Source organism: Typopeltis vanoorti, chromosome 12 (assembly GCF_054136105.1).
Source record: "Typopeltis vanoorti isolate ZY-2024b chromosome 12, IOZ_Tvanoo_1.0, whole genome shotgun sequence".
Taxonomy (NCBI): domain Eukaryota; kingdom Metazoa; phylum Arthropoda; class Arachnida; order Uropygi; family Thelyphonidae; genus Typopeltis; species Typopeltis vanoorti.
In genome coordinates this window covers 17,923,925-17,939,637 of record NC_143560.1, presented here as the reverse complement: position 1 = coordinate 17,939,637, position 15,713 = coordinate 17,923,925, and the positions used below count along the sequence as shown (strand labels likewise).

The following is a 15,713-nucleotide window of genomic DNA, read 5'->3' as shown; positions in this document are numbered from 1 at the left end:
GATAATCATCATGAAAGAATTGAGGTTTAAATACATTCTAGATGTTTATTAGAACTTTTCAGCCCCCCCCCCTCGTAATAACACGATTGTAATCTAAGTGGATCCGAATTAAATGAATTCTACTTTTCTTTATCTATATTTAAAGGAAGTTAAAATACCGTTTTTCTTTACTGAAGGAAATTCGACTACAGGATATTCTAACATTGTAATCTTCTTACAGTTCCTTGAAATAAAGAGGGACGATTACACTCCCATCCGAGTGTATGAACATTCAGAAACGTCAGGTGAGAAACTTGTGTTTTCGATGCAGAAGACGCAATGGTTTGTGTCTAAAAAAAACTTCATGCTGCTTCACGCGGATTTGTCCTGTTTCTTCGAGGCCGAATATTTCAGCGGACCAGGTGACAGAGGTAAGAATGCTAATACTTTTGTACAGTCGTTAACATCCGTTTCCATTTGAATTCATTTGTCCAAATTGGGCAATAATATCATAAGTTTACTATCGCCACTTTCTCAGTCATTCTGAGCAATTACAAAATAAATAAATAAATAAAGATTTAGAACACGACTAAGTGTGGTTTCTTTAAACATGAAATAAAAATTATGCAAGCTTATGCGTTACAAAATCGGACTCAGACGTTTTGAGAAGAAATTTGATGATTATACTGATGATGTAATTAGAATCAGAAATAAATACCACAAGAAACGTGTGAGGGTTTTATTTTAGTTAGAAAAGCGGAGTCCCTTTAAAAGGTACTCAGCGCACTAAACATATGAAGTAGCACTTTGAATTATGCTAGAATTGATTATGATAATTATCGATGATAATCTACAGAAGAGGAAATTTCTTTTATCTTCCGGTGGTAGAAGGAGTTTGGTAGTCTCACGGTGGAAGGATTTTTTTATTTCCTATCGAAAGACTAGATTTAACCTCAGCTGCTTCGACCCTAATTCCAAACGACCACAAACCTTATTTGCACATGATCATCATTTTAAAATGCATCCACTGACCTCAAAGTAATAGCATATTCACGGTGAATTACTTGCAGATCTTCGCTCTCCAAAATGTGCCTTTGGAGTTCCACTTTGATTCTACCAGTGTAGACAGTAACTCCATCTTGGTGAAACCACATTTCATGGTCTGTCCCCTTCCGCAGGCCGTACAGAATTATCAATCATGGTCCCGATATCGCACCCTAGTAACCGTCACTGCATCTTGAAAGAAGTAAGTTCAGAGAAAGGGGAAAACATTGAATGTTTTCCTCTGTCCTGGCTGAACGGGGTCTCCCAGATCGTCGCAAATCACTTACAAAAACCCTCTTTCTGTAGACGTTCGATCAAGCGACAAATCATCGTTTCCTAGAGAGCATTTCTAATATTAAAATGCCGGCGATATGCTAGTCGCGTTATAATAATCGAATGTTGATTTTCAAAATAAAATTGCGCGGATTTGGAACATTGTTGGATCGTAATTTCCACCATTAATTTCCCAAATGTTCCCTAGAATAAAAATTAAATAAAATTCAAAAAATTAATAATAAAAAAGTTATTCATATTTTAACGCATTTTTGACATATGGGCCACCCTCTACAACCAGCGTTATGACCTACTTTCAGTTTACATGCTAGTTTCCGATAATACATTATTGTTTTATATTTCTCGCCAAGAAAAAGCTTCTTTAACACTACGACGTGGTGTTAAAGAAGGTCAGTTAACGAACACGTAGAACACTGGAGTAAGAAATGATTAAACGCTGTGTGTATTTAAGGATGTGCTGAGAAGTTGTGATAATCATCATGAAGGAATTGAGGTAGAACCATGAGAATAACTTACACATTAGTCTACATATTCTCCACGAAGTGTTATACGTTTGTTACAACGCTGCTGAATCCTTTACAAGATATATATTCTTTATTTTAGTGTTATACCAGTTGCTTTATTATCATTTTTGTTCTAGGTGTTTATCAGAATTTTTCAGTCCTCCCGTCGCATGCATGCATATATACTGTATATATACTGTGTATATATATATATATATATATATATATATATATATATATATATATATATATATATATATATATGTTATATATGTTATATGTTAAAGATACCAAGTAATTTTAAACCTGGTTTTACTCCATTTCCCAAGTAAGCAAACAGACTAAAAGTCAAGTTTGCGCCTGCAATTGATGCAAGTCTAACTGATCCCACAGGTAGTGCAGGACCAGGGCAACTCGTGGCAAAGGTGGAACAAGCTCCGATCACTAATCTTAATATTTACCCTTAATGCCAAAACACATCTCCAAGAAGGGGATGTATAATGTTTTGTATTAAAGGCAAGGGGCCACTACCCAGACCGGTTTCGACCTTTATTGAGGTCTCGTCAGTGGGAGCTAGGCTAGAATTAGAAATACCAACATTTTAGTAGTACAGAGCTTGTAAGTATTTCGCCAAAACAAGTTACCATAAGGTGTTTTAACCTTATTAAATAAGAATCTCTGGAGGAGATATATAAATGTAGAATATAAATGTATATAAATAAGGTTAAAACACCTTATGGTAACTTGTTTTGGCGAAATACTTACAAGCTCTGTACTACTAAAATCTTGGTATTTCTAATTCTAGCCTAGCTCCCACTGACGAGACCTCAATAAAGGTCGAAACCGGTCTGGGTAGTGGCCCCTTGGCTTTAATACAAAACATTATACATCCCCTTCTTGGAGATGTGTTTTGGCATTAAGGGTAAATATTAAGATTAGTGATCGGAGCTTGTTCCACCTTTGCCACGAGTTGCCCTGGTCCTGCACTACCTGTGGGATCAGTTAGACTTGCATCAATTGCAGGCGCAAACTTGACTTTTAGTCTGTTTGCTTACTTGGGAAATGGAGTAAAACCAGGTTTAAAATTACTTGGTATCTTTAACATAATTATACCCAAGGTAAAAATACTTTCTACATATATATATATATATATATATATATATATATATATATATATATATATATATATATATATATATATATATATATATATATATATATATATATATATATATATATATATATATAACCAACTAATTTCAGACCTAATTGGAGAAATGCATATATCTTATTGTAGGCTTTATTGTGCGCATGGCATCCTCCGTCTTAAAATCATCTTATATATATGTAATGATCACGAAGTACTTGAAATTCTATAGGAATCTTGATAATTTGTTTCGAATAAATAAATAAATTTAGAAATTAAATAATGCCATAATAATGAATTATCTGATGTGTGGGTGCTTATTATGTATTATTATTTATCTGTGCATATTGATGCTTGTTATCAGTGCTCTAACATTTCTTTATACTGATGTGCGTAACCTGTATGTTTCGTAAGCGATGAGCTGATTGTTTACATCTTTTCTCCACTACAAGACATGCTCTAATTCACAGAAAAACGATTTATATTTTCCCCTAGCGAAGTATTATTCTCATTTTTTTTCACGTTGTCTCATTCGTGGTAATTTCTTCCTGTGGTAGCATTTCAGCCTTACAACTCTTTTCGATTTTGTATCTACATCAACATTACATTGAACATTATATTCCTAATTACCGTCGTACACTTTCTTTTTTTTTTTTTTTTTGCTTGTAGCACCTTCCTGTCATTCATCATCCTGACACCGCCTTGCATTTATTCTTTTGCGTCCCTCATCCGCTCTATGTCTCACATCATACAACCTTCCCGTTTCCATTTTCTAAAAATAGTACCTTTTTACTTTTATCTCTTCTCCCATGGCTCCCTCCAAGCCTCCCATTTCGGATTCTCCCCTTCCAGTGGACAAAATCTGTTTTTCCAGTAGGGGATTATCAGTCTTTTCTTTCTAAACTGTTCTGTCACTTGTTTTATTTCTTTTAGTAGTTCGTTCGTTATTTTTTGTTGTATCTGCTAAACCATTTCCGTACACAACTTACACGATGTTTTTGTTTTATTCATTCCTAAACTGCATTAGTTATGGTAGTTGGTAGTTTATATAATAATAATATTATTATTATTATTAATATTATTAATAGATGTAAAAGTCGTAGAACAAGCTTGAATATAATCAAAACACGTTTTTATGAACAGACATAATAACACGTGAAAACTTCTTCCATGTATCATAGAAGATATTTCAATAATAATTACTGGTAGGACGTTTGTGGTAGTGTGCACTTAACTCATTGGTAAATTCTACTAATCAAGAGAATTTGCACACTTATTATGCTTTACAGTTCATCAAATGGATATTTCAACAACTTAAAAATAATCAGCATTTTGTAATGTACGCTGTAATGTTTTTTATACTCATCAAACACTGAACACACAATTATTGCTTTGTGACATGAAGCCATATACTGTTGAAAAGTTTGAGAAGCGTTACCTTAAAATTCCCGCAGAATAGAACTCAGTTGTCTCATAAGACAAACGTTCATAAGGTGAGCTTACCCGAGATATAACCCGGCATTAATAAATCGCCACCATTAAACTTCATCCTTGGAAAAACACATTAAGGTAACAAAAAGCACTCTTAAGAACTCTTTATAAAAAAAAGTCTGCTTGTCGTATCACAGGTTTAGTATCACCTGTGGACTTCCACCCCTTTAGCAAGTTGCCAGCATTCTGAATCAATAGAACTTCGTATTCGCTATCATAGTCTTATGAAACCTATTAAATCTTTCCATCTATAAATATCTGACATGTAAGATCTAAATCGATCTTATATGCAGAATTCTGACCTTCTTAATAGGCTACAAAATTTTCTTATTACTCACTGACAGTCAGAAAATGGAACGTAGTTTCCATGAATTTTGGTAGGATAGTTTTTATCACAAATCCATACTTATCATAAAAAGTTGTTTTAATATGAAGGTTCTTTCCATTATCTTTAATTCTCAATACTGGGTGTGTACCTTACTAGTTTGACAAACTCGCGACTATCTAATTACCAATGGAACCATGGAAATCCATGCACCTGCATGCTGTGAGAAATGTCACAAGCAAGTTGTTGTTGGCTGTGTGTTAGAGCCATTTTGAGATGTTTACAAACAGCTCACACTCTCAATCTCGTAGAGCAAATATTGATTATCTTGCATTTACGATGTCACGTCTTCCTTCCCTGGCCGGGATGCAGGTAATTTATATTCGGGATCTCACAGCAACCGGTATGCCGTAGCAGGTAGAAACCAATGCAGCTAATTTGCTGCAAACATTAATGGAAACATCTGCCCATGCAAGTTACGTAATAACATTGTTCCCGTGCAACACTAAGATAGGACCGCGGTGTTTTTGCAGGTAGAAGGGGAAAATTATTATTATAAAGGAGACAGTAAACACCATAAGACAGCTTAATACCCTTCCCGGCCTCTTTCAAGCACTTCTGAGTAAGCAGTAGATGTCCATCTTTCAGAGAAAGGTGTGGACACCATTTTTTAACCAAACAACTCGTGGATTTACGCTGTCACAGAGCAAATCTTGTTAACTCGGGAACAGATAAAGTTGCGCCTTTCTCTGTATATAAAGCGTAGTTGCTATTGCTCGCATTTGGATAGCTAGTATCAGAAAATCTTTTTTGTTCATCGTACAATATTAAATGTGTCATCCTTGGATTGCTGCTGCGTGTAACATCTCGGGTGAAGAAATTTCGCTTTGCTTAAGTTCATGAAATAAGGGAATTATTTGTAATGCAGATATAATAAAGACAGAGTGTCCTATTTGCTTTAGAACTGCCTGCACGTTTAGTTTCCATTACTCTCAATAGGATACTCTGTCTTGACAACACTTTTGAAATATATATATACATGTTTCTAAAATCACGTGTATACTTCAAAATAAGAGAAAAAAATACAGAAAAATTTTAATTCACGAATATTCGTTTTCATAATATTCTAATTACTAGCCTAAAGCTTCAACTAGACTTCGAACCGACAAGGGTCAGAACACCCATCTGATTACTGAGAATCATTAATAGGATCAAATCGTAATGACACATGACGCCGAATGGACTGACACGGCCACATGGTTTTAACTAGGCTGTTGATAAATTTCATCGCAGTGAGAGATCACTACCATCATCATCACTCCATCACCGTATGTGGCCAGATAAGGCCACATACGGAATCTTGAAGGAATTGAAAAATCCACGACTGTTCTCTCGGAAGGTGGGAATGGATTGCATGGCGCTTAGTCCATCTTCAGTACTGATGCTAATATACAGTATGGTGGGGAAAAAAAGAAAAAAAAAGAAAAAAAAACAGTACTGGATAACTACAACGAAATACTTTATTGGAGTAAACGGATTTACTAACAAAAAGAAGATTATATCGGTGTAATCTTGGTCGAATAAAGCATTAACGGCAGTAGATTACGTGCTCGAAATGTCTTTCAAGGCAGGTTTCGTAGCCTATGCGAAGATTCTCTGTCATCGTGGAGAATAAGCGTTGGGACATCTGCTGGTGTAATTGTATCCCTCAGTTCATCAAGGTTTTGAAGGTGGGTCATTGTGAAATATCCATTCCTTCAACATACCCCAAACAAAGGCATCAAGTAATATGAGATCATAGAACGTGAAGGGTACGGAATTCTGTGAACCTCGAAATGAGCCTGCCAGGGAGGTGTTCTGGTAAATAGGCTCTAGAACCACGTGATGTGTGACAAGTTCCATCATGTTGGAATACCTGTACGCGAAATGGAATGTTTTTTGCTAGACACACCCTATGCAAATCCTGGATGAACCGAACCAGCACATTATTGATCCTTGAATGCTCGCTATTCAAGGTCACAGTTACACCACCTTCTTCAATAAAGTAGGACCCAATTATGCCATGGCCGGAAACCGCACACCATGCGGTGACCTTCTCGTTGTGAAGAGGTTTCTCTTGGACAAATTCAGGTCTCGAGAAACCAAGAAAACTGTAGGTTCGTCTGTTTACATCACCGGTTAGATGGAAATGCGCTTCGTCTGAGAACCAGACATTATGGAGGAAGGACGGATCTTCATAGATTGGACCAGCTTGCGTGTGCAGTATTCCCCCCCCCCCACAGCATAATCCGTTGCTGTTAAACACTGACCCACCTGAATGACGTACGAAAAGGTACCCAGCTCCTTAAAGATTCTCTGTAGTGACTACCTCAGTATCCCTTTGCAACGGAAGCTCTCGATTAAGGCAATGATGACGTAAACTCGTCAAGTGCTCTTCAATTAATGTGCATGCAGTCGAACGTAATATGTCATAACGCGTGTACTGAAGGGGGTTATGATTAGTAGGAAAAAATCATGCAACCAAGAACCACTATTTGAATTACGGGAAAAAAAACCCTTCAGTGTGCTCGGGTTAGCAGCATTAAACATTAAGATGGCAGTAAGTTGACGAGAATAATCCAATTGAAATTCCGTCTCTTGAGTTAGTAATTGAATTAATCCTTCCCGTAACTGCATCCATGTAAAACAATAATTCGATAACGAAATCAGTCGCAGGTTAATTTTGTTACTATTGATCGAGTAGTGATTTTTTTTCCCCATTTCCTCTTTTTGCGTGCAGTCGTTAGTTATTACTGTTTCCATTTTTTTTCTTTGCTGTCTATTCAAAATTAGCATAACAAGACGATTTTTGCTTTATGGAATGCCTTCACTTAGAGGATGTTGTCCCAAGTCAAAAATTGCATTTCAATAGTTCACGAAAAGCAGCTGATTCTAGACGTTCCTTTCTGAAATTCAATTTGTTCGTTTTGCAGTAGATCTGGTTGCAAGATGTAAAGGGAAAAATTGCCGCGTAACGTATGTTGTCTTTACGCAGATAATGAACATTATTAAATTGGAGATAACTCCAAACTATTCGCTGAAGGAATTGGAATTTCGAACCGAAACTCGATATGCAGTCAAATCATTAAACTACGAAGCCTTAACAGTAAAATAAACACAGAGAGAGAGAGAGAGAGAGAGAGAGAGAGAGAGAGAGAGAGAGAGAGAGAGAGAGAGAGAGAGAGAGAGAGACTATTTCTACAGATTTCAGTAAAAAATAATTTTATATAATACAGCAAGGAAATGAGAACAAAAACCGATAGAGAGGGGGGGGCTTTTTAATAAATTAATTCAGTCCTCTTATGTCAACGAAATACAATAAGACTAAGAAGTGAGTGTCGTGAATTGTCTATGACAAACAAGAACAGTAGTGTTATCATGAAACCCTGTATTTTGCTCATACATCATTCTCATATGCAAACAAATAATCATCGCTGCAAACTTAAAACAGTATACGACAGGTATTGTTGATTTAATACCATGTTGTTAGGAGATCTCAGAAACTGGTTTAGAGATCCCAGCAATGTATGGAATTGGGACTAAGCACAGGTTGGGAGCCCTTAGTAACATGTTAGTATGTATCAATGAAATGGACTTCTTTGGGATGATGCCATTCTGCTACATAATTCTTGGGTTAGTTTCTAATTATAGTTCCATCATCATCAAATTCCTGCCGTGTACCCTTAAGGGGAGTGTACAGGATATGATAGTACTACATGAAAAATTTACATCATTACTAACTTCCTATCTACAATTTTCCTCCAAATCAGTCTGTTACTTGTCAAAACTCCAACATTATCCGATCTTACATTTCTATTGTCTAAGGCACTTTTTACCATTTCAATCCACCTATATTTCGGGCTTCCTCTGGGTCGTTTTCCTGCCTACCTGGCAGAGAACATCTGTTTTGCTAAATAGTTAAAACAGACAACATGTGCTCTATTAAGAAGTGTTTTCATGACTGATATTTTTGAGGCAAATGTGCAGCCCCTTGCTCTATGTATCAGCAAGCGAAGGTCGATTTACGATATTTTGAAACTGTCAATATAACAGTGGAAAACGGAAGGAAGGATATGGGAGGTACATGAAAGTTAATTTTCCGTTCTTTTCTTTCTCCATAGTGAATTTGATATGAGGATGTAGGCTGATCAGAAATAAAGATAGAACAGTTTCGGGATGTGGCTTTTATAATAAAAACATCATCCACATGGCATGCTTAAAATGATGATTAAGGTTCTGTGGAAGCAAATAACAAGTCTTTAACATCCCACAGTTAGCAATTTTCTACCTACCATATTATAATTAGATTAGTGTTTTGAATGAGTTTCGAAACACCGATCAGAAGACATTTAAATACTTTTGCAAACAGCAAATATAATGGATCTCCATGCCGAGTGGTTAGCGTATCCGCTCTACAGCCAAAAGGCTGAGGGTTCGAATCCCGCCGTGGGCATGGATGTTTGTGATTGTTTGTGAGAAGTGAGAATGGTGGTTGGCGGTAGATGGCGTTGGTGTAGATGATGAAGATAGTTGCGGCTGGTGGATTGGTAGAGAGAGAGAGAGAGAGAGAGTTGTAATTAGGTTCCCTCCCTCGATGAGTCCTTGGACTCCCTGGAGATGTTACGTAATAATAATAATACCAAATAACAGTTTATACCAACTGTCGACTATTAGCAGCTAATGTTGTCTTGCTCATGCTCAAGATGCATTTCATTTTCTACATACGAATTACAGATTGCAACATTGCAACATTAGAACATGCTCTTGAAACTGTATTGATTCAGGGCATTATATTTTATAAAGATTTCTACCCAGTTTATTATTTATTTTGTTTGCCATCCCTGTAATCGCAAGAACTGTTCTTTTTTATTTTCTTTGTAGGCTGTAACTCGACCTTTCATAGCAACGATACCATCGTAAGTAGTCCTGGATTTCCTGCGCCTTCAGAAGCTGATGTTCAATGTTCCTATAACATCTCGGCTCCTTCTAATCGACGGGTGCTTTTGTCTTTCCTGCACCCATTCTTCAAAAGTGAATGCAAATCTGTTAACCTAATCATCTTTGACGGGGAGAAGATCCTGGATATCTGCAGCGTGTGGGAAATTCGACAGCACGTGGTCTCTGTAGGAAGTGACTTGACGTTGTATTTCTCCAGCAGGACAGGTTCCGACGGCTTCTTGGCAAAATATGCATTCTTGCAACCAGTCGACAATCAAACATTAACCGCTGTAAGTGCGAATTTTTGTAGTACAGGTTACCCTGACGTCTTCCTGCCAGACGGCTCTGTATATGTGATTCACGTGCCTTTAGGATACCTCATTGAACTTCAGTTTACCACTCTCGAAACTTCCAGTGCAAAATTCAGCTCCTCGTGTGCAAGAGAATACGTGCAACTAAATGACAGACACCAAGACACCAAATTTTGTGGGAATTGGACAGAAAGTGGGGAGGTCTCAATATTTCGCTCAAGTAGTAACACTGTAACACTGAGACTAGGACACCAAGACGCCACCTATCATCCTTTGACTTCTAAGGGAATATGTGTTACGTATCGGGCAATTGTGGTCAATGAATCCCTGACGTCTTGCAATTATGGGTGGGTGTCTGGTGATCGCTACTGTTACAGACTTTTCGAAAACCTCGCTTCGTGGGACGCTGCTGAAGAAGAATGTCAAAGTCACGGAGGACATTTAGCAACTGCTAATAATAAAGAAATCAGTAACATTATCGAAGCGATCATTAAGTCAAGGTACGTATGGTTACTTTTTTAAATTCTTTGCGTTTATGCACTGTTCTTATTACACACATTTGTAGTTTTGTATTTTATTCAGAGAATGCCACATCTAATAACAAGTAAAAAAATCTACATATACGCAGATATGTTTACAAACTCTCTCACACCATATTCGTTAGGTGTTGTATGAAACTAATTTTCTAGATCGTGACAGGCCGTTGAACATAATACGTTAAGGAGAGGATGAGAATATTTTCAAAACAGCTGCTAATGAAACATTGGAAATAAAATTATGTCAGAAGATTGAAATATAGAAATATTTGAGATGATTGCTTATAATCTAAACATAAAAAAATAGATCAAATTTGCCTAATCTGCAGAAAAATTGAAACTGGATAATGTCTATTAATATGGAATCCGTACACTAAATTTCTTCAAAATCCATTTTTAAGTAAATTAAAAATCCATTTTTAATTTGCTTCTCTCTCTCTCACTCACACACACACACACACACACACACACACACACACACACACACACACACACACACACACACACACACACACACACACACACACACACACACACACACACGATTGTGCAATAAAATTCTGTATAGACACTCTTATACTTCACTCAGTTTTGAAACTTCGTTATAGTGAAAAAAAGCGACATGCGCACATAAGTCTATATTGTTCACTTTTTTTTTGTAAAGAATTATTTACTATTGTTATGGGTTCCAGGCTCAAAATATCTTGATTGTCCGAATTTCTTACCTTGTGAAGAGCTCTTTAAAGCTAGAAAGTTTCTGCCGAACACTATACTTCAAAAGAATATTGATCCATCGTTCTACAATGCAAGTCTGCCAGCAGAAGCTCCTCAGGCATATTCTTTGGTTATTTTTTGAATGAAGAAAAAAAAACATCCTTGAATGGAAAGAAATCCATAGCACTACCCATTTCCGATTAGAAATAGATCTTATACTTTCTACAATAATATGATTTTACGCAATACTATCAACAGTACTGCTCTTACACCTTTGATGTTATTAATTTTTGTGGGTCAGGTGATTAAATACAAGCCAGGTTTTCTTGCGCTGTTCATAAGAAAATTATTTATCATATTAAAAACTGTAGAGGGAAGATTTACGGAAAATTTCCTTCAGCATGGTAGCAAAATCAGCACATGTGACGCAAATAGCTCCAAACATTCATAATGATCGTGACTAGATGAGCTTTAGGCTCAATGAAGTAACGTTAATCTTCTGGACCTTGTGGCTTATCATGCAAGTACACTAAGTGGCCACTTTATTAGAAATATAGGATTTTTTTCTTGATGAGAAGGTGTCCTAATAAACTGGCCACTCAATGTATATTTTGCATTGATTTTAGGAGGAATCTATATAGCATTTAAGGTAGAATACGAAAACAAAAATCTTGGAAATGAGATGCAGTACGATTTTGGCTGTCCGGCTCATTTATGACTTTCAAGTCAAATTAGGAAACTGATGGACTTGAAGGAAGGCACTCAAGTAATGACATCCATCCACTTCATGCATATTCCATACGCTACTTTTTCTATGATGAATAATGAGAGTGGACAGTCGCTATTATAACTCATGAACTAAAGGTTACATGGTGAAATCTGATCATCACATAGTAACGACTTACTCCTCTTCAAAGATTCGAAATTTGTTAATCTAGAAAAAAAATGCAGACCAAGGTTTTACAAAGAGCTTAACACGAAAGTAAGTTGAAATGAAATTACGACTTAATTTAGGATCTAAGAGAAATGTTATTTTCGGATTGGAAAATAACATTTCTCTTAAACAAGAATCGCCAGATCCTTTTTTCAGGAAAGAAATAACTCTTGGAATAGAGGAGAAACGAAAAGTGGTTCTTCAGGCTGATGTTTATCTACAAGTCTAACTATTATTGACGATGCAGTAAGAGAGAAGGGATACGTAATGCTTGGGTGATAAGTATTCTAGATCTGCAAAAGAAACATCTTACAGATTTGTTGTCAACTGACTAGAGAAATTTTTTTAATTATTTTGTCATCTGGTTTTCATTTTAGTCGATTTTTAGAGCAGGTAAGTATGTAGATTTTTCCCCCAAATAAACTCAGATTTTTGAATTTTTTTTAAAGGCTTATAAACTTCAGGAGCTATATATGTTCGTCCAGAGCAGACTTTTATAAACCTCTATGCCAACGGCAGAATTCAAACCCACGACTTTGTTAGTTGGAGACTATGTATGCCAACCACTCGATCAACTTTTAACCCCCGAAACCTACTACAGATCATGCATGATACTATATACATTACTATAACTGGTTTGGATTAGGAACACAAGATGGCTGCAGTTGTCTACTATATTTTCTCGTCATTTCTCTCTACTGCTATCCCTGGTTAGCGATCATATTAGCCTTCCAAAAATGACGAAGATAATATCCGACCCGAAAAGAATGTTTCGCTCAATGCGGATACGATCAAATCTTAATTAAGTAGGTTATTATCTATTAACCATTCAAAAAAAGATGTGAAAGTTAGTTTGTAAGGTGCTGCTAATTAATTCTTCATTATCATCACTCCACCTACGTATGTCGTCTAAAAAGAGATCTTTAGAAAAACAGCAGTACTTTATAGTGAGTTGTAATTAGCTGCTAATTACATTTATTTCCCAAGCAGGCTATTCGCTTTCCTCACATTTGAATGTAACAACAATCGCCAAAGTGTATCGTTTTCTTTCGAAATTCATAATATAAGTAAGGTCATTAAGTTCATCCACCAAGCGGTATAAAGACATTTAAAATGCAAATACAAACATTATGTTGGATGGACACGATGTTCACTTGAGAGACGTTTGCTATTATCAGCTGCACGAGTCGAGAACGCTTAACAAAATGATATTTCACATCGGCAGCTGTAACAAGAGGGCTTGTTTTGTAAAATGAAGTTTTTATGGATCCTGAAAGAAATAGTTTACGTAAATGAACACTTCAAAATCCCAGGATTAGAATGAACAACCAATGCATCCAAGCATATTAACATAATCGATAAAATACGAGTTAAATAGCATATTTTCCATTTTTTTTTCTTTTATTCGAATGTCATCTAATGGACAAACGATGTTTTAAAAATGAAATCAAAGCAGAATGTGAAAATGATCAATGTGAAATATGGCATACCATAAATCAGAACTTAGTTCGATGCTGCAGACGCATTTGATCAAAATGATGTTCACTTGTAAAGGGAGACGTTCACCTTTTATATACATAGTGGTTAAGGATTTGCCGAAAAGCTGTTAAATTAAAAAAAAAAAAAAAAAAACTGTGGAGATTATGTGCTGACTGGAAAAAAAATTCGAGTGAAGTAAACTAGTACAGATATATCCTTCCTTTTGTATTTGTATTGATTTGTATTGAAAAAATAATTTTTATATTTTTTGTTTAGTTCTTTTCTTCAGCGTATTCGTTTAGAAAGAGCAATTGAACACTACTCAATTGTAGCTCTCCACCTCAGGAAACTACATAAAACTTTCATAAAGCTTTAAAAGACAGATAGTGTTATGATACTTTGTGTCAAAGCCTGTCGAGCCTTTTTCTATTTATTGAAATTTTCTTTCCAAAGACTTTCAAAAAAGAAATCTCCTCGGAGAAATAACGCATTTTAGTAAACTAGTTCCAGATAGTACTATCGCACAGCTTCGAACTTTTGGTGTCGTACTTTTATCCCAAAACTTGTAAGGTTTTACGTCGCAAAACGGACCCTTTCAACCATAAATATATCGGAAGCGCATGTCTGTTTAAGAAATTTCTGAAAAGACATATTGAAAACGATATTCGTCTCAAATCGGTTTTCATTTTAAGAAACTCATCATTCAGTTTTTTTTTTTTTACTGACATTTATTAAAGTTTTGTATTGAAACCGTTTATTGAAATGAAAGTCATTGACGAGCAACCACTATTGTTACACTGCGTTAAAGACGCCATCTGGTGCATTAGCTGATATGTAGATGATGCATATATTTTCCCAGGAAGTGGGGGAAATCTTTATTAACTACGTTGCTTTTATTCGAGTTAATTAATTTGCAGATTAACGTTATGAGGGGTAATGTAGTGGAATCCTACATAGTACATCAATGTAAAACTCGCAGTTTAATGATTTCAATTAATTATTTAAATTACTTTTTTGTTGTACCAAGTAGCGCTTGATGAAAAGTCTTCTGCATTTTTATTCGCTTCAGAATTTTCCCCTTTGTCCAATTATCTACATTTTTCGTTATTGGGACTTAAAACAGATTCTAAGGCGTTAGACGTTTATAAGAATAACTCTTATATTGCTACTACAATATTTATTTGTTCAAATTATTATAAAGCAATTTGAACATTGTGCAAATTACTGTAAATAGTTATTTAGAGACCGGATGCTTACCGATTTTTAAAAGTTAGTTAGGACTAAAAGAATTCCTTTTTTTTCTCGTTTTTTTTTATCTCATTCTTCCTTTTTTAGTTCTTTGTGTTTAAATGTTCAAATGTATTTTCGGGTGACTGTTTTAATACATTTATTGGACTTTTTCCGAATTTATTCTATTAAGAAGAAACAGTTTATTTTACACAATAGAAAAAAATATTCTATCCTTAATTCTTTTTGGTTTGTACGGGATAGAATGAAGACTTTTAAAAAATATTTAAAAGAAACATAGTTTAAAAATGCTGCAAAATTTAAAATGAAATATTTTAAATGTTTCAAATTTGAAAAGAACAGGAGTATATCATAGAAATTAAACATGAAACTGGGCTTTCTTTTCCTACTTCTCTTGTAATTTCTATGTTACAGTTGAAAGGATTCATTCCATAGATTGGAGTAAATATAAAATACAATTAAATGCATCAAAATTCTGTATTTCAAATTGCTTTTTAATATTGATTTATTAAGTAAATATAAATTTCCCTTTATACTACGTTGACTGCACTATTCGTAGCTCAAAACGATTGAGAATTTTAGCAATAAATATTTCACGAAACTTAGATTTCTATGTAGTCTTCTTTATACACACGATTTTATTTTGCTGAAAAATTGCCACAAAACTGAATGCGCTCAGTTAGCTTAAAATCTTTATCTTCATTACATTAGGAATTGAAGTCAATTAGCGT

General features: G+C 35.3%; 1 protein-coding gene across 1 annotated transcript in view; it reads left to right on the top strand.

The window, feature by feature from the left end:
- The window catches only part of LOC150100608 (uncharacterized), a 98,466-nt gene that overhangs the window by 375 nt on the left and 82,378 nt on the right, over positions 1 to 15,713 (top strand). Inside the window, exons 2-3 of the mRNA XM_090401840.1 lie at positions 221 to 410; positions 9,704 to 10,571. Coding sequence (XP_090257966.1) covers positions 305 to 410; positions 9,704 to 10,571 — 974 coding nt within the window. The 5' untranslated portion in view covers positions 221 to 304. The remainder of the gene's footprint in view (positions 1 to 220; positions 411 to 9,703; positions 10,572 to 15,713) is intronic.